The 24,313-nt window shown below is 41.3% G+C and overlaps 1 protein-coding gene across 1 annotated transcript in view; it reads right to left on the bottom strand.

Annotated features, from left to right (window-relative positions):
- The window catches only part of grin2da (glutamate receptor, ionotropic, N-methyl D-aspartate 2D, a), a 236,132-nt gene that overhangs the window by 41,675 nt on the left and 170,144 nt on the right, over window positions 1-24,313 (bottom strand). Inside the window, exons 8-10 of the mRNA XM_047605823.1 lie at window positions 22,125-22,330; window positions 18,370-18,538; window positions 12,482-12,635 (exon numbers count right to left, since the gene is read on the bottom strand). Coding sequence (XP_047461779.1) covers window positions 12,482-12,635; window positions 18,370-18,538; window positions 22,125-22,330 — 529 coding nt within the window. The remainder of the gene's footprint in view (window positions 1-12,481; window positions 12,636-18,369; window positions 18,539-22,124; window positions 22,331-24,313) is intronic.

Below are 24,313 nucleotides of genomic sequence, written 5' to 3'. Positions count from 1 at the left end.
AGCAGCTGTGAGTTGTTTTCATAGCGCTGTCAGGCCTGACTTAAGACGCGAGGAGCTTTATTGTTTTATTTCCCATTTACGCCCTCTCTGATGGAGTCCTCGCCTTGGATTTCCAGCAGCTATAACATCCATCGCGGGAGAGAATGGAGCTATTTTTACAGGAATATTTAAGCAGGCAACCTCAGGAGGGGGGAAGAGATATGCTCTTTGTCAAAGACGCCCTCTTTAATATTCACACGCTGGAGCAGCCAGGTACGACCACGGCCGGCCAGCGGTGCCAGCGAGGAGCAGGACTGGAGCAGATGAGGTCGGGGTTAATGAGCTTCACGCGTCCTTCCTCAAGGGCATTTCAGCATCAGTAGCTAAGTGAAATGGAAGCTTTATGTATTCATTCCGCTCTCCGGGCATGTTCCCAGCAGGTATTGAGGGATTCAAACTGATGACCTCCTGAGCGCTGGCAGCGAGCGAGAACCCAGAGAGGTCCACTAAAGTCCTTTTTAAACAGAGACGTAACCGCATATTGAACCCGAGCGCAGATTTAATTGATCTCTGAGGTGGAAGCAGAGCAGCACAGGACGAGGACACGCTGTGTGTATGACATGTCGCCGGCTCCAGTCACATTAGTGTAATGAGGCCACGATAGCATGTAATCAGAGTGAGATATTCTCCAGTTAACATGTTTACATGGCTGCCACTTTCTGTACATGACAACCTGCACACTTCCACACCCCGGCTCCTTCCTCTTCCTGTCATCACGCCACCGTAGTCTGCACTTAAAGTGTTTATTATGCAGATATTATGTGCATATATTATGTAATCTAGTGCAAGATTGGAATTTAATTGCATGAGGACACAGCATCTCATGTCTAATTCCAGTAAATCTTCATGAAAAATGTATAAAATCTGTATATAAAAAAAAATATTCTGAATTTAATCTTAGAATTCTGAGAAAAAAAATTAGATTTTTAGAATTCTGCCTTTTTTTTTCTCAGATTCTGAGATTATTCTGTGCATCCATTACATGGCCATTATGTAGTAACATGTAACATGATCACTACTACTGTTTTTGTTTTCCAGATGCACAAGGAATATTAACCACTTTCATCAAACTAGTCCTGGAGTAACGGTGCCCTGTTTGCACATGTTTATATTCACACTTTGTTACAAATTAACCGAGATCGCCAGATAAATCTAATACCGTTCAAATAAACATGTAAAATACTCTTTGTAGATTTGATTGTGCCCTAAACAAGAAAAAAGAAAGAGTGAGTGATCTTAAAGTTGGAAGATCTTTGTGAGGAGAGCATTGATATAAATATTTAAATCACGAGTACGATCACAGCTGCAGAGTTTGAAACATCTGAATAATTCACTCAGCAAAGCAGCATCAATTTGACTCCACTAAAGCAACTTCCAGTGCAACTCCTGCTTGATTTAAACCAGTTTACGTGCGCTTCCTAATCAGTGGGTTACGATAGAAACATTCTCCGTGTGCACCCCTTTACCGACCTGTTCAAATCTGACGTGTTTTTTTTCCTGCATTGTGACGTCTGACCTGTGTTCACGGTGAATTGCATCAGTCCCTGTGAGAATAATCTCAGTTTTCGTTTTGTCGCTATTTTTAAAAAGTCCACTGTTCAAATTGAACATCCTGACAAACAGCAGCGCAGCACAAATGGAAACAATGCCACGCTGGATTTACAACATCGCCCCGTTTCTCCCCTGTTCCCTGGTGTCATCATCCAAATGGCTCTTGTCATCCTGCCACCGCAAAAAAAAAAAAAATCGAAACAACAAATTTGCCATTCACAGGCTCACCTTGTAAAATGAGGATCACAAAGAAGAAATTGTATTTCTGGAGGGGCTTCACCCACTACTGGCAAGATGCCTGGACGTGGAAGAGAAATAAAAAGGTCAAGACTCATCAGAAAAACACTGCGTACTAAATTTTAAATAATGTATGAGGCAGTACGAGCCACAGCCTCGATGTCTCACATGTATATGTGCATGTATATGATCAGTTGTTTTCATTTAAAATGAATAAAACATTATTTAAAGTGTTGTTTGCATTGCGTCCATGATGACCCTAATAAATGATGTAGGACTAAACAGCCTAAAAAAGTTACAAGTCTTCCTATATATCTTTTCCATGTGCACCTGGCTGGTAGCTGTTGAAGTCACGCCTCAAATAAAATTTCTATGTTTCTTAATTTACACGTAGCTCCATGACACCAGGGAATGTAAATCCAGCACAGTATTGTTTCCATTTGTGATGTGCTGCTGTTTTTCAGGAAGTCGACTTTTTTTGAATTTTAAATACTACGGACGGCAGAACATCTCCTCAAAAATGAAGCCAAAGCAAGTAGAGCTCCCCCTGGTGTCTGGCTGCAGTATAGGCCGTAAGCTCCACCCCCTCCATGTTAGTGAGCCAAACTAAAACATTAAAATATGTGTCAAATATTTATTTTTTTCAAGAATGGCATATGTCATTTTAGGCAGTAAATAAAGTGTTGATGAATGTTCAAGTGTCAATTATTTTTTTTTTGTGAACGGCGTCCATCAGTTGCCATGCCAACCACTCCATAAAGTATTGGAGACTGTGGGAAAAAAAAAAAAAAAAGAAATATAATAAATACAGTGTATAAACCATCATTTCCTTGTGGCTAGTGGAGGTAGAGCAGAGCGTAGTATTAATTAAACGAAAATGCGAGTGAGTCTGGAGGAAGTGTGGGCGGGGCATCAATATCGTGGCTCCGCCCTAAGGCTGTAAAGATGGATCCGCCCGTGTCACTGGGAATATAGTGTCAATTTGTTCAATGTAAGGAAGTGAAGACACGTTGCCAATATAAAATATATAGTCTATGGGATATTACCGTGTTGCGGGTTCTGCAAAATCTTTGGTTGATTAGACATTGATTATATATTTTTTTAAATTTCTCCCACAAATTTAATTTTCCTTCAATATACGTTAACATGAATCTATATATTTTAGTAAAGGGTTAAGGGATTGCTTAATATTAAATGCAAGATGATAATACTATTTTTATAAATAGCATTAGGATGAGTTTAAAGGCTGCAGCCTTTCAACAACTAGACGCAGTTTTACAATGGATCCGTCTTTACGGAGAAATTCTTGAGATGACACCAAGGAAAACCGAAATAAAACATGGTTTTGGTACAGGTGGACGTGGCCTCACAGTGTTTTCAGAGTTCAAACTGACTTGTTAGTTGTTAAAGCACAAGTTTTTCTTCATAAATTGGCCACAGCTCAGTTTAGAAAAACTCTCAGGAAGCTCTTAGAGAAGCCTGAGTTTTCAGTTTAGTCAAAGAGTTTTGTTTCGCTCTCTCGCTGTGTAAAAGCTTTTACCTGTGAATTCCCAATATGAGAGGCAGACCTCCTACTGCAGCGGATCAAACACACACACACACACACACACACACACACACACACACACACACACACACACACACACACACACACACACACACACACACACACACACACACACACACCACTCCGCCTCGTTGCCTGTACTTCTCTTCACTTATTCAATTTCCAGCTCCCTCTTTAACCTGGTCCCTTGACAGTTTCAGTGTTTGTTATCATCGGGGCTTAGAGTTTGGGTCTCGCTCTTGCTCGTCAGCTTCGCCGTCCGTCTGTGGGTCTGTAGCGAGTGTCTCATTCTCTCATCTACTCAGCGTGCTGAGGCGTTAGGGGACGGACTGAGCTGTAATTATTACAGCTAATTTAGAAAATGGAGATTTCAATTTAACTACTCGGCTAAGGCAACAAACGTGTCCGTCTCTTCGCGATCAACACATAATTAGTTCACACTTTTCACGTTGCAGAATAAAACACAGTTAATGTCACGGTGGAGGACGACGTATTTCTGATCCAAGGGTACAGCAGCATAGACGCTGCAGCAGAAATATGCAGAGGACCGATAAAAAAACCTTTAGTGTTGGAGTCATCGGTCGTTTATTCTCCTTTCTAATGGGACCCTGGCTTGTAATATGCACCAGGGTTATAAAAGTTGCCCATACAATTCTTCCTCCATTATTTCCTATCTGTAAATCCTTTGACTTGGACATGATCTATATTATACTATATCATACTTTAAGTTAAAGCTGGAGCAGCAGAGTAAAGGAAGGTGACAGGAAGTGGCAACACAAAGGGAATTTGTAGGAAATCAACAGGGCACTGTATTGGTTTTTCATGGATTTAGACAAGTTCAATCTGTTCCATGATGTTTTGGATGCTATAGAAAGGACTTGACTTCAGAAAAAATGGTCAGAATGTCAAGGCAGAATAAAAGGGAATCCAAAAAGTTAGTGATATACATTTAAAGAGTCACTCAAACTGTTTCCATGCTCCCAAAACTGAAAGCCTAAAGGGTCTCTTGACATCAGAACCTGATGAATTTGCTAAGTTTACTTTTTTATTCTTTCTTTGAGAGGAGAACCTAAATCACTGGATCCCAAACTGATCAAGTATCTGTGGGTTAATTGTTGCCAAACACCACAGGACTCCTTCAGAAGGCACAATATTAGGAAGGTGGTCATAATGTTATGCCTGATTGGTGCCCTTTCTTTCAGACTCTTCCTGACTGTCACATCTCACCTCCTGTCTTTTGTAGATGTTCTGCACCAGTTACTTTGTCCCATCCTGTAATGATTTGTCTTCTCTCAGATGAACGGCAGTAATAGAGAAGTCTTCCTCGAAGGTTCTAAGTCCACTCTGGCCAAAGTCGACAGTTTCTAACTAAACATCTTTATCTCTAAAAGCCCAAATCTACAGCCTCTTACTTCCGCCTCCGCAACATCAATCCACTTCGCCCGTTCCCTCGCAGCAGTAACTGTAATCCCGTCCCATTTGGTCTGTACTCCAAAACTCTTCACACTAACTGGTTCAAACTGCGCAGTTCGTATCCTCACCTCAACTCCCTCCATTTAAAACTCCACATTAGGAACAATTTCTTTTCAACCAACCTCCATTATATCCATCCATCTTAATGCACCACCTGCCCTGCCGCCTTCCTCCTGAACCACAGAGCCACTGATAACCTTCAAACTGACTCAAAATAAATAACTTACTCCATTTAACATGTTTTTTCCTTTAATCGCACTGCTATATACTTTTTAAATCTGCTTTTATCTTTTATTGCATTGCTGTTTTTTGTAAGGTGACCCTGAGTGCTTGGAAAGCTGGACACAAATAGAATATGTTATTAAGAATAGAAAACCAAAAGAAAAAGGAAAAATGAAATGACTACTCTGATCAAAACTCAAAGCAGGAAGTGACTTTCTGAATGCGGTGAAAACGGAGAAACTGACGGGAACATGTCCTCCTCCTCCACACTAGGTGGCGATATGTGTCTTTTCAGTGGGTTGACCTATTACATCATAAAATAAACAACTGGAGTTGTTCATGCAGCAGACCCGCATTTCAAACAACAACCAGATTGATAATAAGCTTTTTAATCTTGTACATAATGTGCGCGCTACTTATGGTGCAGATAAGATGGCGCTGTCCCTCAGGTGGTTCTTCTACCGGCTCTGTTTACCTTCTTCTTCTTCTTCTTCTTCTTCTGTGACCAGCTTTCTTGGATGTTTTTGTTCAGGGGTCATACACTTGCGCAGCAGCATGCGCACGTGTGTTGTCTAGTTTAAGTCAGATTAAGGCGCATACATGCCGGAGAAAATCTAATTCCAATCTCATTATCTGTGCGTCTTAATTGGATGAGACGAACTCCAATTTAGTTGGAGCAACGTGTTTACATGCACTGAAGTTGTCCAGTTAAAGTCAGATTAAGGCAATATTTTTTTTTTTTTTCATGTGCATGTAAACCTGTTGACTATCTGTGAAATTATAAGAGGTGGCCCCGTCTTGCAGAAAGCTGGTAGCTGCTCTTCTTCTTCTTCCCGCCTTGATTGTTTCTTTCACCGCTGACCTTTCCTGATGCATTTCTGTTTGCTCTTACACCCGTTTGGCCTCGCTTGCCTTTTCCTAACCCTCCTGTTATTTGCCAACACACACATACAGTCACAACCACACACCCACGCGCTCAAACACAGGCCCAGCTACAGTATGGAGTCGCTGTCGGCCCCTGAGGCCCCGGCAGCCTCAAGATAGAATGGCCTTGGGAGCCGCGCACCTCCGTCCAACCATGACATGTTTCAGATTGTCTCCTAAATCTCCTCTGACAGATGGATAGATGCACTGCTGCAGCTGTGAGCGTATGAAATACATCCCTTAAGGAGTAATGGGGAAAGATCAGGCCTATGACGGGAGAAAATAAGTCGACCTTTACAGCTGACTTGTCTCAAATCGAGGCCCTTCCAGAAAAAAGATGCATTAAAACTAAATGTGCTATTATTGCAAGCACGGTTTCCAGATTTGAAGTTGATGTTCCGAAGCAAATGACCAGTAAAATAATGGCACAACGGCAACATGAGGACCGCTCTAGCATTATTTGCCTCGTAGTAAAGTCAGAATGACAATCAGTGTTGTAGCGTGGTGATGTGACGGTGAAGTCGTCCATCTTTAAACCACTTAGCACTCATAAATGTAGATACTTTTTCTTTGATCAGGCCTTTGATTTCCAACTAGAGGGTATAAATATGATGTTACAGCAAGTGAAGTCTCCATGGTTACGCCCACTGAGTGGCATAAAGTGGCATGGAGTCATAGGCTTTAACAGCGTCTAAATTGTAAAATTAATTTGAAAAAAAAAGGTGAAGAGCTGTTGTGCATTTTTACAGATATCTACCAAAGAACAGGGAAGTAAATGTCTGTTATGCCACTCAGGGGGCGTGGCCCCGGGAGGAAGTGAAGTCAGTGCATACCCTCCATTAAAAAGCCGCAGACGCTGCAGCAAAATGTGTCGCTGTGTTTGACCGAGCAGGTTCTGAGCACAGACGGAGGGATTTAAGAAGCAGTCGCCTGAGACGCCGCTCTGTGTTGACAAGTCACTCTGGCTACGAGCTGCAGTCTCATGTGGTCCACACAATAAACACACTCATGTAAACACACACACAGTGAGCAGTCACCACTCAGACTGAAGCATCTGAGAACGTCTCTCCATCAAAGCCACCCAACACTTCCATCGCTTGTGTTCAGTTTATATTGGTACATGACACAGATTCTCTCAAATGCTTCACCCTTCTCACTCTTTGTTTCTGTTCCACTTTGCCTCCCGCTCTCTCCCCCCTCTCATCTTCCCATCTCTCCGTGCTCAGAAACGTCTGGAATTAGCGTAAGTAGATTTGCGCATTAAGAGCTGTTATCGTCGGAGAGGCCGACTCTGACTGCGACACGGGCCGTACTTTAAGAACGCTTCAGCTGCCTGAGCTCATTTGAATGATGCTCAGGTTATCAGACCTAGGAGGAGTCTGCGTCGGCAGCTTTCACATGAAAACCCCAGAGCGTGGAGCTTTTCAAGTGGGAGACAAAAGCACGTCAGAACTCATGGGCACTTATATGTAATTGAAGATCTTTTACTGCACTGTACAGAGTCACGCACGTAGTTCAATCTGCTGTAGTACAGTATGTACAGCTACAGGTTCAGTGGCCTACATTTTCAGATAAAATAAAAAACACATATGAAACATATATGGGAAATGTTTTGTAGACAGGTGAAACCAAAGTAGAATCCATGGAAATGTTTAGCTGATTGCACAGGGAGGTCAAAGAAATTCATTTTCTTGAATAAATAAATGCGCAGGTCTAATATTTCTGAAATCTGATGATGCTTTTATGCAAATTAGATGCTTTAAAGACTTTAAACCCTCTCTTCTACACTCGCTGATCAGCTGAGTGCACCATGCACTCAGTTCTTGAGTTAATCTAGAGGGAGCGGCGCTGGACCAAGGACAGGAACATACAGGAGGACCACAACCACCCAAACAATGGGCTCTTCCCTCTGTTGTGATCAGGGAAACGTTTCTCTCCTCGAAGGCAAACAAATAGAGAAAGAGCAGGAGCTTCTCCCTGCAAGTCGTTGGGCCTCAAACATCCCAGTACCTTGGCTGGACTCACATCACATCTATTAAGACATAATGGATATAACAGACATACAGTGTGGACTGGAACATAATTGCTAAGACAGTGAGGTAGTTACTGCAAGATAGGCAGTGCAAAAAAAGCAGATTAATGTGTAAAATTAATCTGTATAAAGGACAAAACAGGTTTCAAAGACAAATCTCAGGTTTGAGTTATTGTTAACTCGGTTAACTGATGGTAGTTGGGATGAAGGAGCTGTGGCAGCGTGGATGCAGGAGTCTGATGCTGAAGCTGTATTTTGTCTTTTTTGGATTTTGTAAACATCTTCTTCTTTGTTCACTCATATAGCTTTACATTTTCCCTACACATATTTGCTCACATTTTATTTTCTTTATCTCTCATTTAATCTCTAATTATTAATAATGAAATAATCCCACTGTCCACATATGAGAATATAGTTTTTTTTTCTCCAAAACTACTACTTCCTGTTCAAAGATGATGCTTAGTTTTTAGACGTCTGAATAAACTTTGAAATTTGAAATGCCTGACACATCTTTGTTAGGGGTGCGTATTGACAAGGACTTCACAATACGATACGTATCACGATACTTGAGTCACGATGCGATAAATTATTGCGATATTATGACATTGTGATATATTGCAACACAGTTCACTGAGAAACTTTAAATGCAGCTTAAAATACAGGTTGTATATTTGTACATCAGATGTCAGTGATTATTCATTGGACAAACTGAGTAGAAAAAACAATATTAATCCAAATGATCCATTTCCAATTTATTGCACTTGTACAGAAAAAGTAGTGGTGGAGATATGGAAATTGTTCGCGATTGGCCCAAAATGTAACTTTTTCTTTCAAAATCGATATTGCATTGGAAGAAAAAATATTGCGATATATTGCCATATTGATATTTTTTCTGCACTAATACACTTTAAAGTCAGAGACCAAGAGGCAAAGAACAAAAACAAAAAGAGCCTCTGGAAAGAAAATTCAGATTCAAGTGAGCTTTCACTCACCAGGAAAGTATTTCTGTCAGGGAGGTCCTGTTCACACCAATCCACTTACACAACCCCAGACTGATGTGTTGACCCCTGAGTAGCACCACTAGAGTTACTGGATTTGTAGTTACATGCTGTTCTCACACATGAAATCAAGTCTGGGCCTCGTCCAGAGTTGACTTTTCACACCAGACTGTCTGTCATAGGGACTCTCACCTCCTGGAACCACTCTGTTTGGTTTAGAGGGAGCAGGAGAAGGATCAGGGTATCTATTTTTATGCTGGTATCACTACTGCATGGATGTAACAGCAATAAAAAGCGATATGGAGGCAAGCACAAAAGGAGTCCAAAGCCGCTGCGCGCCATGCGACATCGTTAACGTGCCGTCTTTCTTGCTGTAAACTCCGGCTCCATTCACAGACCTGGAAAGGTGAAGTCTATTTAACATCCGGCGGTCAAACACATTCAGGGGCCGTCTGCAAGAATGTCAAGCAAGTCTGCAGCAGATAATGAGGAAGGAGCAGGTGCTCGCTCTTTCACTCTCCCCATTCAGGTTCATGGTATTGGTTCTGAAAGGGTTGTTCTGGGAAGCGCACCGTAGCACCGACTGATCAAAATAACCAGTTTACAGTGTGTGACGGGCCACAGAGGGCCTTTTATGGGGATTTATTACATCTGTATTGGAGTCATGCGCCGCTCAGGAAAACCTCTGGATTCACTCGCCTGCTGGGTGACGGTACATAACCCCTCAGAGATGATCCCTTTAAATCCTCTGCTTCAACAGACCCAGGAAATGAAGCACATTCACATAAAGGCTACGAAGAACCTTTAGCATGCCCCAAATTTCTATAAGAGCCCTCGTAGGTATTGACACACAGCATGTCAATGTCTCCTTTACGAGTGGTTTTCTTTTTGTTTGTGTGCCCAGAAACATTTGCCTCCAGTAAACTTTGAAAGATTTTCCACGCGAGCTGTAAAATGATATATTCCTTTCTTCTTCTTCTCCTTCTTCTTCTTCTGTCTCTAGCTACTATCTGTTTCCACCTATGAATTAAAAAACCTGCGGGAGAAAATAAGATCACAACGAGGACAGAAATAAAACTGCGAAATTCCCCTTTGGTTTGATTAAAAAAAACAAACACACAAACACAGGAAGTAGGGCAGTGCGTTTTAAATATGACTGAATTATATGCACTTGATTTGGGGGTTTCACTCTCAGGGACGTTGAGCTGGTTTAGTAGCAGTTCATGCATCTGTAAGTCCCACTTTAACGTTGTGAATACACTCCTAAAACAGCTGGGGAGTTTCTGTAAACACATTTGTGGGTTGTTCATGCTGGGTCATATTTCTGGGTAATGTGAGGTGCTATTAACACATTACTGGGTTGATTTCGTTGGGTCAATGGGGTTGAAAGGGTTCATTTATAGCTTGACACCTGGTTGGGTTAATGTGACCCAGCTCCTGGTCCATTCATTTTCCCACTCGTTTGTTGTCGAAATCTGGTTTTGTCCGGATCTGAGAGAAAAGCTACAAGGACACAAGACTTTTCTGGTAGGTTCAGTTGAATATTTACTCACAGTCATCGTTCATAAATGAGTTAAATATTTTTTATTCTTTGACATTTACCAACAAAGTTAGCAACTGTTTTACTTGCTAAATTAAGCTAACGTTCTGAGTGGAAATGTTGTTTTGATGTAAACGTGAATATTTGCGCTACAGATGCACCTTTCATTAATAAATCCTGCAGGAAATCATGCAAATCCCTGGAGAATATTTAACATGTGTGATGAGTCCGTCAGTGATGTGAGCTCCATTCAGACAGAAATCTAAGCTCTGCATCTGTAATAATAGTGACTTATAGATAATTCATTGTTTCTGGCTTTAAGTTTACCCAGGATTCAAGGTGCTGGAAAAATAAATTTATCTGGAACTGGGGAACCTCTTGAGGAGGGAGTGGGAGAGATGCAAGACGGAGACATGAAACAAAGTCCGAGGTCGATGTCACGGTTCATAAATTCATAAATGCAACATTTCACAACAGAAAATCATGAGCAGGATTTTACAGAACTGGTCTGATAGTTTCTTCATTGCCAAAGCAATTAATTTAATAACACTTTACAGAGGCAAGTTTCCCTAAATGTGTCCAAGTTGTCAGGTTTTAGGTTTCTCCGTTAAGTCCCTAAGACCGAAGAACATAAATGCACCTTGTATTATTAAATTGTACAGCGAAGTCAAGTGTTGCTTTAGAGTTTTGTCTGGAGAATACGAGTGTGAACTAGCGAGTCTTTCCTTCCTGCTGCTCCACAACTCATAATATGTGCAATAGTATTACCCCTCAAGGTTTAAATACTCTCATCATTTCACTACTTACTCTGTGCTGTGTATAATCTTGTGCAATATATGTTATATATCAATTTGCAATTCATTCATTTTTGTTGCAATCCATTACTTTTTGTATCTCTATTCTATTCTACTTTTTTTTTTAAATCTTATTCTTCATCTTTTATACAGGCCACTCTTTATTCTTTTTACCTTTCTGCACTATGGATGCTGTTGAAAAGTGCGATTTCCCCGCTGTGGCACAAATAAAGGTTTTTCTATTCTTCTGTGAACTCCTTTCACACACAGAAATCTTTATGAGTTCTTTTCAGATTCCAAGAACTCATAAAGTGCAGACATAATGTCGGTTATTGTCGTTGGATTCTAGCTTAGCCTCTGTTGGGATTCAAGCTGTTACACAAATACTAGGAAGGCAGGACGGCAGCAGGTCTGTGACGATGGAGACACATGAGGCAAGTTAGAGCCTGAGGTGAAAAGAAATCCCTCCATTGCAGATAAACATCTATTAACTTATACAAAATCATATTGAAGAAGAACTTAAACATATCCAGGTAGTCAGGTTTTACGTTTCTCGTTCTCTCAGAGACTTTGAGCTGTTTTGGGAGCAGCTCATGCACATCTTTAAATCCCATTTTACCTTTTATTATTAAACTGTGCAGTTTCCTTGTCTGGAGAATACTCAGAACTAATGTGAACTAAATTCATACACAGAAATCTTTATGAGTTCTTTTCAGATTCCAAGAACTCATAAAGATGTAATGTCGGTTATTGTCGCTGGATTCTAGCTGAGCCTCGGCTCTTTGTCGGGATTCAACCTGTTACACAAACACAGGGTTGGTCGGGCGGCAGGAGGTATGTGAAGAGACTTCATGTCTTAAACTGATGCTAGTTTACCAAAATGTACTTCTTTATCTTTTGTATTTAAAGCCACCAAAGGATGAAAGGAAGACACAAGCTATTTAACTTTTTTCTCTAATACGTCTCTTGAAATTATTATGTGAAGCAGAAATTTGATGCATTCAGCTCAGACCTTAACCTCAGATTTATATTTAAAACTGAAACAGACCTTATTGGTGATTTCAGCACGGCGCGTGAACGCAGCCCGAGACCTGATCCACTCACCGAGGAAAGCGGAAGGCGAGACGGTGCCGTTGCTGCGAGAGACCATGACGCTGATGCCCGTCTCCACGAACGGAACGGAAAACTCCACAACCTCTGACCTCTCCTCGTTGATGGTGAGAGATCCGATCGCCATGTCGGCTCTGTTGGACACCACCTGGGAAACAAAACACCTGAGATTAGGCACAAAGAGCTCAAGTTAACAACTCACGTATTAGGGGTTTGCAAAGCATCCAGTGTTTGTATTTGTACCAAGACCATTACCAAAAGACAATAGTCTGACTTAGCGAGCTAACAGCCAAATGTTAGAGAAACTGACTGCAGACGTCTCAGTACTAATGTAACGGAAGAATCTCCCGTGAAACTCCACTTCCAAAAAGTTATCTGCTGCCTCCGCAACCCAGGTAAAAAAAAATTCTATTCGACAAAACTAGTGATGCAGTTAAGTCGAGTTTCGTTCAGTCAGATCCTCGTCTGTTCCCAAATACAAATAATTAAAGTATTTGTTAAAAAAACACGAATACTGTATTTGGGTTCCTCTCCACCCCATCACATATAAAACAAATCATGCTAGTAAGTTAACAGTATCTTCTTTTGTTAAATGGTAGTAAAAAGGGGCTAAGCTAATCTCTGTGACTGAAAGTCACGTGGTTGTGTGGTGGCAGCATGGACGCTGGGAACTAACTTAACGAAGCATCGGTGAAGGGACGTGCCCACTTGAAAACCCCAATGATAACACAAGTGATGACACAGTGAATGTGTTACAAATGGGAGGGAGTCTTAATCGATGACAAAGGCCAAATCTTTATGGAGAGGTAGCTGCTATAAAGCACTGCCTTCAAGTGGTGCAGCTCACAGGAGCTCAGTGTGGAGTCTTTGAAAAGAAAAATTCAAGGTACAGTTCCTCAATGGCGCTTGGGAGAAAAAGAAAAAAGCAAAAAAAAAAAAAAAAGCAAAACTTCCTAGTCCTGTGTTTAAATTCAAGGGCAGAATTCTTTTGTCACGCTTGGCAACATGAAACTGGGCTCCTCTGTTCCTCCGCTGGCAGCTGTAAATGAGGCTCAGGTGGTCAGAAGGTGAAGAGGAGAGAGGATTCACAGCTCTGTCATGTTTCACCTGGCAGGAAGCAGAGGTTAGATGACCGCAGCCCAGGGACTGGGGAGGGTAGAGGAGCTGGCTGAGGCCCAGAAGTTCATTAGTCTGGCCTGGCCTGGCCCCAGCGGCCTGGGAAAGACAAAGGGGCTCTGCAGACGCCACTGAGCTGCTCTTCACCGGCGCTCCCAAAGTTACAATCCGTAAACGTTACCTCCTCGTCTCGTTGACGTGTCATTTATTCATTCTGGTGCGTCAGTGCTGCAGGTTGCAGTAAACGTGTGTCACTCAGAGAAGAGCAGCAGGCGAATAATATCTCTATTTTTGGATTCATCTGCGTTTTTTTTTTTTTTTTATATATGTATATTTATTTTTTGGTGTGTTTTTAAACCATGTCTCCCATGGCCTATTACTTAGAAAATAAGAAAATCTCAGCAACTGTATCATCTATCAAAATTATGCATTATTACCATTATTTCTGTGAAAAACTGTCAAAAATCAGATATTCTTGAACCGTAGCTTTACAAACAACCCTCTGCTCCCTGGGCGACTTGCGAGGCTGCACACTGCTTCAAAAATGCTCACTGTGCAGAGAACTCATTCCTTTCATGTGTACATACAATATACTGTATACTAGACCAAGAAATCTTTTCTATATTTGAAAAACAAAAGCTAATTTAATCTTTTGTAGTTTAAACTTAAAACGAATGATAAATTGCTGTGTATGCTCTTTAAGTGGCCGGCTCAGATTTTCCACTGGCAATTATTCTTCAATTATTTAAGATTTTTATTTCTCTACCCAGAAAACTGGGAATAAAAGTGATTATCATACTAGGAGGACGATTCATGAGGAAGAATGGGAAAGAGGTAGAAAATGACTGCCTGATATGGAGGCATTCATGGAATAAGGAAACGAAAAAGACGTCCTGTTCCCTAAAAGAGTCTATCACTGAACACAGGAGAGCCAGTAGGAGAAATCATGTAATTGGTTTAGTTAGAAACAGAGCCACATTTCACCTTTAATTTTTTTTAAATGTTTTTTTTTTTTTTTTTTTACAAGCATAGACGTGATTAATCCTAGCCAAAGAGTCTGTTTAGAGCCTGGTAACATATTTCATTATAGGACGTGTTAACTAAGATGTTACTCTTCTGTCCATCACTACATTAAACCCCACCCCAAAGGATGTGATTGGCCCAGCAAATCTTTGCAGGAGCGTAATCTGTTCCCAACGGAGAGACTCCCAATCAACTGTCCATTAAAACCAGTTTGTGGACAGAGGAAACCATCTGGCTTCCAGGCCACAGCTTTAAAGCACATTTTACTGGGTGGTGCTTGGGATTATGAATATTTTATCATTTATTTTATGTATTGTTTTTACAGTTCATTATATATGGTCTGTATGAATCTGTACTACCCTTTTTGCATTGTTAAACTCTGGGGCAACGACGTGGAAATATGCCAAAACCCACTCTGGTCCATTATTGGCTCATATACAGTATAATTTTCAAAATTCATAAAATATCATTTGCAATGTGTTTCTTAATGAGCTGTTAAGTTGTTTTGTGGATAAAATGACTAATTTATTTAAAGGTATCAGACATAAGATTTCATCTAAAAACCCTAACCCTAACCCTAACCCTAACCCTAACACTACCCCTAATCCTAACCCTAACCCTCAGAGGGGCTCTATGGCAGATGTTAGACAGATGTGAAGCCTGAAAAGAAACTTAACAGAGACGACAGAAGAGTTTTGTAGAAACAGTATGGACTCAGTCACCCTTCTGCAGGAACCGGTGAACTTCAAAAGTTTACTTTGACGAATCAACTGCTTGTGTTTGATGCCTCAGGAAACACTTGCGGTACATTCGTACAAAAGTCGGATGACACTCAGGTTTTACACTTTTCATATCATGTCATTAGTTGCTGCTCTGCCTGTCAAACTCAATCAATCCACCGTAATTATTCCACTTAATTCAACTAGGTCATTTCACATATCTGAATACAGCTAGGTCTGAAAGCAACACCTGTCACACTTCTAGTCGGGAAGTGCTTCATCGCTGCAGAGAATTCATACTGGGAACAAAAATGATTATACCAGGATGAATCACGGTGGAGGATGAGAAAATGTAAAATGTAGGAAATTACTGATTTGGAGGCATTCATGGGAGAAGGACAAGAAGTACAAGGCTGAAAGATATTATGAGAAATTGCAGAAACGACTGCCCAAGTGTTTCATGCTCAAGGGTAAGGACAGTGATGTCCGCTGACGTCAGATGTATTGACTTTGCACGCGAGGTTAAAGAGGACAAATGTATGTGTCCAAAACAAAAATGTTTGCGACAGGTAAGGTAACGGGAAATAGCCGAGGGTAGGGGAGTAGGTGACACTCCGCGGTCCCTGAGCGCATGTGTTTTCCTGCTGCCATAATTAAGCAACTTAATGAGTTGCTGAGAGACACTGGGAGGCAGATGAGATGTGCAAAGAAATGGAGGAAGACAAGCCACCTGCATCTTCGAAGCCCATCTGAGACTAGAGCCTTGTAAAGAACGACAGGGATACTGTCAGTTGCGATGATGTCATGTTTGGTTGACATTTCTGACACTAACACACCGTATTTATTCCTCTTCCTTGACACAGATTCATGCAACTGTGCAAAATGATAATGGTGGGTTTTTTTTCATTAATCTGCAAAATTGGAGCTTTCAAATTGCAGAGGGATCTACCAAGTGTCCTGGCAAAAATTGAAGTTTTCCCTGGAGAACATTGTGTTCACTTCCACATTTTCATTTCTTGTCACTCAGTAAGTTTACATCCACATGAAAAAACTAATTATTGCCTTAATCTGACTTGAGCTGGACAATTTAAGTGCATGTAAACGCGTTAGTTCAACTAAAATCTGAGCATGTTTACGCCTTAATCAGAGTTAAACTAGACAACTGCTGCAGTGGTTTAAGACCCCGGAACACAAACATACAAGAAAGCCGGTTGCAGAAGAAGAAGGTAAACAAAGCTGATAGAAGATGGCGTGCATGTTATCTGCACCAGAAGTAGCATCAGATTAAGCTGTAGCTGTACTATTATCCATCTTGTTATTATATGATGTAATAGGTCAATCGGAAATGGGGCCGTATTAATCTTCAAAAAAAAAACCCATATCGCCACCCAGCATAGCTTGATTAAGCTGTGCATGTAAACGCACTGACTAGTCCTAATCCAAGCCCCCTCTATTCACAGATAAGACAAAGTTAAAAGATCAGCGTCCCACTTTGTCAAACGATCCTGTCGCTCTGTGCCACAACGTGTTGGTACATAAAATCTTACTGACAAGTGGAGATGGAAGCTATTCTGCACGCTATCAATCACTCATTTTAGGGATTTATGGACACTTACGTCACCTCGCATGTTAAAATGGCAGACCCAGTTCTCAGCAAATTGGTCTGAAGCACACACACAGAGATCACTTGCATTCTCTGTCTGACTCCATGTTAAACCAACTTCATTAATCCAACCACCAGAGGGGGATTGGCATCGTCAAAAATAGCATCGTCTCTGCCAACACACAGTCATCTCTCGCTCTCACAGCTTCTCCAGCGCTAATCTTCCTGACAGCTTCCCGCCGTATTTCCTCTCTTCTTCTTCCTCGATACGGGTCCAATCCTCTCTCACGGGGTCACGTTTTAAAGGATTTGAGGAAGGATAAGAAGAATTTCACAGGAGCCCCCCGAATCAAACGCAACACAACAAAAGAAAAAAAAAACGAACAGAATAAGAAAAATGAATTGAATGATTCTGCTACTGTACAGGAAAACGTGGAGGATTCAAAACGTAGCTGCAGCATCTCACAGAAGGGCCACGGCATGTTTGTGCTCTGGCCTGCTAAGTTTTACAAAACACTCCCAGAGGAAATGCAAACGGCAAGTTGTATCTTCTTCAAAGTTACGACCGAGCACACGTGTAAAGAGGCACTTTATCTCTCGCCATGATGCTATTTACATTCTGTCAGAGACGTCTGTTACAATTCTTTGGGCTCAACAAGTACTCTGGAGCAGGATGCCATTTGTCTTGCTTAAGTGGCGTACACACAGGGAGGCACCAGCAGCGATGTGGCGACAGGAGACCGTGAACGTTTAAGGATTTGTTGTGATGAAAAGAGACAAACTACTAGGAACTAGGTTCAAATGGCAATAGAACCAATGGGAACAGAGTCCCTTAACGGTTTACCAAAGGGAAACATTATCCATAAGTTTGGTTTCGACCACAAAGTCCACGGTGCCGACAGGTCTGATAGTGGGCTTGAAGCGTTGGTGTCATTTGCTGCGTTTCCATTAGCCCTAGAAATGCGCAAAACCCAAATATCGCAATAAAGGACTGGTGATGGACACACCTACATCTCAAATATCTAAAACTAAAAGACTTTTATGCTCTCATGAGGTGGTTTTTCAGACATATTCATGGAAACATGTACTAAGAGCAATTGGACTTTGTCAAAATTTCAGAAATATCGCTTTTATTTTGCGAAAAAACTGTAATGGAAATGGAGCTATTATAGCAGTGTCAACAACAGGACCTAGCTCCTCCAACTCCAGTTTCTGACCAGTCACAGAATAGTTGTCGGACACTACACGAAAAGAAGTTCTGCCTGGTTGATGTGTTGAGAATAAGCTGCAAGAATAAACTTCTTGCAGAGTCTGTAACAGCCTGTAGAGTTTGGAGCAGGGTTGCCCACACTTTTTTGGGCTCAGAAATTACTCCTGCCCCATCACTATTTCCACTTTGGCTATGTAATGCAGAGCCTCACCTCTCCGACCATGCCGTTCCACTCCCCATCGATGTTCTTCCCATGCCTGCCGTTGGTCACCAGGTAAAGGTCGTAGGTGAAGCCCACGATCTTTGCCAGGCGCTTCAGGACATCGATGCAGAACCCTTTGCAGCAGTGCTTCATGGGCGGCACGCCCTCCACCACCAAACTGAGGAGAGGATGCAAGAGGAAACAGATAGGTGACAAAGTGATCTTTCTTCAGGATTGCTTTGACGTGGACGAGGTGTTTAACTACTGAAGTAATTACAAAAACGAAGGAGAGCGAGTGTCTGGAAGAGATCACAAGACAGGAAGAACGGGAGTCTGAGGAAGGGAAGGAAGGTATGAATTATTACAGAGGGTGGATTTAATAAAACAACAAGTTTCTGTTATTTAACCCAGCGCCCTGTTAAAATAACAGGAACACATGTCGGTGCAGTACAACACAATGCAATTCGATGGCTCTACAAACCGCAGCCTCCAGAATGAAAAATTTAATCAACAGTGTAAAGATAACTGCGTTGGGTGTAGACTCCATTAAGAATAGCGATGGCCAAAGCTAATGGAGATCCAAATAAATGAAATGAAATACAACATTTAGCATTTAATACGTCTGTTTTCACTACTTAATGAACATGTGCATCCGCTGTTTAGCAAAACAGATAGTTGCCATCACAAGACTATTCTCCCAAAAAAGACATAATGATCTGAACTGAAATTGTATAATTTGTTTAACTGATAGACGTTGAAGCAGCTTAAAAACTTCACTCACTGGCATCAGAAACTCACTGGCAAGATTTTACACATTTTCCTTCATCATTAAACTCATGAGTCAGTTTCTATTAGAGACTTAAACACAGGTGAATTGGTTATTTGAAACAACAGCTCACTTCTAAGCTTCTATTATGTGGTGTTTATCGGAGGCGTTTTACATGTGTGACGTGGCCCTCGTAAAAGTCAAGAGACGTTGGCGAGTAAGATGCAGTTAAGTTTCAGAGCCTGCTCATGCCTCAGTAATTTATATGCACTGTACAAACAAATCGCGACCCTCTTGGTGACGGCGGGAGAAAATAAATAAATCTGAGCCGTCAAGCTGCAGCAAGATCAGAGGAGCAGGTAAAAAAAAAAAGAGAAAGAAAGCAAAAAGCAGATCAATTAAACAGTCAGCGCGTTAAATATATAATAAATAAGAACAGAAAACAAGCGAGCAGGGAAAAATCCTGTAAGGGAGTAAAACTACAGTCAAAGTGGGCTGATTAACAAGAAAGCAAATTCTCTCCCGGCCAATGAAATTGATGGAGTTTGAACTCGTTATCTTCCCGTTGGCCAGGTCATGTGCTGGCAGAAAGAAAGCTTATCTGGGATAGAGCAGGAGCCCGGAAAACACACACGTATGTATAGCCATCTTAGTGAGGACATTCACTGACATCATGCATTCCCAAGCCCTTTACCCTAAGCCTAACTAATTGCAACCTTTATCCTAAACAGCCTTGTAAAGAAGTGAGGACCGGCCAAAATGTCCTCATTTTGCACAAATGTCATCACTTCATTGGTGTAAAACTGTTTCTCAGAAAGAAGAAATACGCACTAGGGATGGGCATCGAGAAAAGGTTCTTTAAAAGAACTGGTTACCACTGGTTCAATCCATCGATACCATTAGCCTCCATGCTAATCGATTCCATATCGCTTATCGGTGGTAGTAACACATCTAAAAGTTGTTTGCCAACTGCAAGAAGAAGAAGAATCTTTGAAAAGAATCTGTGAAAAGTGGCTTCACTTCACCAGGATGGACTGTAACAGCAAAGAAGGACGGCAACACCACCAACGTGATGAAGCATTTGTCGACGACCCACGGCATTAAATGCCCAGAGTGCCATGTGTAGCAGAGCTAGTGAGGATCCAGTGACCAATTTACAATTTCCTTTCTTTCACAAGCTCTTATCTCCTGTTTAGAAACTCAATGAAATTTTCCGTTGTTTAGATAAAACCACAAACGCCTACTTTTTCTAAACCAAAACTTCACCAGAGAAATTGATACAGAATTAATAAAGAATCGGATCGATAAGCTGAATCGATAATGGCATCAGTATTAATAAAATATCATCGATGTCCATCCCTAATACGCACACACATTTACTTTCTGTCTGACCTAAGAGGAGTTTACACCTCTAGATTCCATAACCTATGCGTCTACCACTTTCTACTTCATCAGTCTGGCCTCGCTCTGTAACAGCACCACCCAAACACTAGCTGCTGCTCTTTTTTTGCCAATCGGAAACTTTCAACAAAATTTGAAAATGATTGTGTCAGTGAACCTCCTAATTTAAGCTTCATTTAAGCTTCATTTAAGCTTCATTTAAGCCCTCGTTATAGATCCAAAGCAGTTGATATTTGAAAATTGTGGAGGTGGAGAAGCAGAGGTGCAGAGCAGAGCACGGCGTTAGCATCCGGGCGTCAAATCAACGCAGAAGCTTAAACTGCCCGTCACTTTGCCTCAGATGAACCTCATATACCTCAAACTGCAGAAACACCATTAAAAGGGTCCTTATTATATACAGCATGCTATAGTGAACTTTGTATGACATGTAATAAACAAATGCAGGGTTTGAATCTCATCTGAAATCTTTTTATTCATCTAAATTGTTGTTATTCTTTTTTTTCATCTTCCAAGGCTTGGTGCTTTTCCCATTAAATATTTTTGTTGATTTTCTGTGTGCGTTATATTTGTCGTGTATTATCTGGATTGATTAAAAGTCATTTAACCTCACTTTGCTGCACGGTTTCAAGTTTCCATTAATGAATAGCTGGAACAAAATCATGCTGGAGCCTTTTAATGTATCTATAGATGCTGGGGGGATAATTAAGACGTTTTAATCTATTAATCCCAGACTGTAACTGTGTCTTTAAACCTCTCCTTCCCCGCATACAGCATCTGGACATAGGAAAGATGTCTTGTCTCGTCATTGACGCGTGGCCAGACATTTCAATTTCACAAGAGATCAGAGCGTTGGAGCTTCTGGTCTCAGGATGGTCGCTGTCTAACCACTTTTTAAAACTTCTTTTCTACTTTCAGGTTTATTGGCTGATAAGGAGCTGGAGGAAGAAAAAAAAGAAAAACACTTTGAGACGTCAAGGTTAGACATTACTTGTTATAACCGACTCCTGCTGTAAACAGTTTTCGGTCACAACAAACTGCAGGTCATCCTGTTTTGCCATTTTCTTCAAAATGTTTTTCTTTTTTTTCTCCATTTACACTTTTCATGGCTGCTCGTTGTTTTTCCTCATACTTTTCTTTTCGTGATGTCGAATAATTTTGAATTCCTCATTATAGTCTCTCACCGAGTCGGACAGAATGAGAAGAGAATTGACTTTTTACCACTGCTGTGATGAAGAAAGTGTGCGAGTGGCATTTTGCTTTAATAGCCATAATGGGCAGTTTGGCTGTCGTTAAAACCCCCCAAAAGGTTGGAAACGATTGTTGTGAAACCACCGGCCGACTGAGCTATGCTAATGTGAAGGCTCAACAAATGTGAAGCTTCTATACAAGAAAGTCGAAAATGCAATAATGTGCTTTTGCTATTTGACTATTTCGAGTATTCAGAGCATTTGCTGCTATAACACATGTGATTACTTAATAATATACAAATTTGTCAATATTTGAGTGCACTGAATAAATATAAATGAACTGACCTCGTCACATTTTTACAGTAGTTTTGTCTGTGCAGTGTTTGCTGTGAGGGGGTGGTGGTTACTACCTGGAGTTGATGGGCATGCGACAGGGCACGGAGTCCCGGATGCAGGAGCTGGTGCCGGGGTCGGCAGGTTCCACGATGACAAAGGGCCTCTCCTCCAGGGTGACCACTCGGAGGTGCTGGGAGTCGTCCAGGGGCTTCAGGAAAGAGCCGTAGCGAGACCAGGGATGGTAACGTAGGCGCAGGTGTCCGTTCTCCCACCAGCCGACCTGAAATACACAAATAAAAACCAAAAAAAACGATCAGGTTCTCATCTAATTTAACAGTTTTAATGAAACTAGCTTCTGGACGTTCACTAATCTCTGTAAAGGTTTTAGTCACGTTCTCTAGTTAAAATGGTCGTATTAGATACCGTGAAGCTGAAATCCCAGCCTTCAGTCAAAGTCCTTCATCTGTCCTCAGAATACTACTCCAGATGTTGAATTCTGTCTGTTGTGCTTTCGACTGTTGCAAAGAGCTGCTAAAGTGTATCTCTGGTGCACTATGATGGCTTCCAGCCCGATAAAAAACGAGCACTGTGGCTATTCATTGTGTGTCATCTGAGCAGACAACACGGCATCAGTACAGCAGCACTACAAAGGGACGTCAGAGGCATTCTGGTCCTGGTGTCTCTACATACTAAACACTGTATAGAGAAACTCAAGGGACAGAATAACAAATCACAGAAACACAGGGACCCGACAGGAAGCTCAGTCCATCTGTCTACTGGAACAAAAACCTCGCATTGTCTGTGCTGTGCAACATTAACGCATGTTTTGGAGCAGAGACCAGCGACGAGGCAGTTTACACTGCAACAGTGACCCACATGTGTTAACAAATCTGCTCACTACATCGGCTGAGGATGTAGCGGGATGGATGTGTAACCACAACACAGCAAACGTGTCAGATATTCTGTCAGTTTCTAGCCGGGCTGTCACATCTTCAGATGTTATTTGCATTCATCTACTTGTGGGTTTCCCTGATGGTGACGGAGATGGATTCATGGTTTGGTGAAGAAAACAGATGTTCTAAGCACAAACACACATATACATACACAAATACATACTATATATACACGTGTGGAAAGCCTTCAATAAAAACAACTTCTTAACTATCTGTTTGCTAACCTTTTCATGCATTTTCTAAAACAAAACCGTTTCAAATCCCGAGACCCTGTCAACTTCACACTTTGCCCACTTGTAAAACCAGATGTTATTGCCAATCCATGCAAACAGAGCTTATTGCCCCCTCTAGTAGTTTTCACAACTTCTCATAAATGATGGAGGCGTGTGGTAAACTTATATATTGTAATTTATATGGAACCTACATTAAGTTATCCAGTTATTAATTTGCTCATTTTTAGCCTTGTAGCCTTTTAGATGCCAAAAAAATTGCCTAGCCGTGATGTTTGCACTGTTGGAACTTGAAACATAAGTAATGCCTTCACCACTAAGAACTTTAATAACCTGCCAAGTAGTTGCTGCAGTGTGTGCTGCTGCTATTTTCTCAGAAAATAAAAGATTGGCTAATGCATTCATGTAATATGTAATAACACAATTCAACTTTTAGATCGCTCTACTTTCAGATCAGATAGTCTTGGTCATGCACTGTCCATTTTTTTCTCCTTTATTGCTAGCAACAACTTATATTCGACATATGTTAGCAGGATTTTGTCAGTTGGCCAACTAATAGTTGTCAATAATTAGCTGATCTCTATTTATGAGCTAGTTTGTGTAGTTCACTCGCCTCAGTCTAGTGGTGCATGGATCTAGCCAGGTCAGACATGCGCTTCCAAACAGCTGGTGCAGCTAAATCTAGCTTTGTGTCCCCAGCTGGGTTGTCAGTCCTCATACTGCAGCGTGGACGCAAATGTCCCCGTAATGTGATTAAAACAAGAACTCTCACATGTAAAATAACAGGTACAATAACACACGGCACTCTGTCGGGACAGATTAATGCACACAGGAACACATGCATGCATAAACACACATAATACGCCAATCAGGCCACACAGCAAATGACTAATAGGTGCACCGGCACACACCCACATTGTTATTCATAATTATTCATTTTGGCCACATATTAAGACAAGGACCTCAGACGCAAACAAAGAGACCTGCATTTTTAATGCACCGGCTGCCTTTATGTTCTCATTGTGTTTTTGTGTTTCTCTCCTTCTGCTGCATAAATAATAACGCCAATGGTTTATTACG

This window comes from Mugil cephalus, chromosome 14, assembly GCF_022458985.1.
Source record: "Mugil cephalus isolate CIBA_MC_2020 chromosome 14, CIBA_Mcephalus_1.1, whole genome shotgun sequence".
NCBI classification, from domain to species: Eukaryota; Metazoa; Chordata; class Actinopteri; order Mugiliformes; family Mugilidae; genus Mugil; species Mugil cephalus.
The sequence above is the reverse complement of the archived record's forward strand: the minus strand, read 5'-3'. Positions and strand labels throughout refer to the sequence as shown.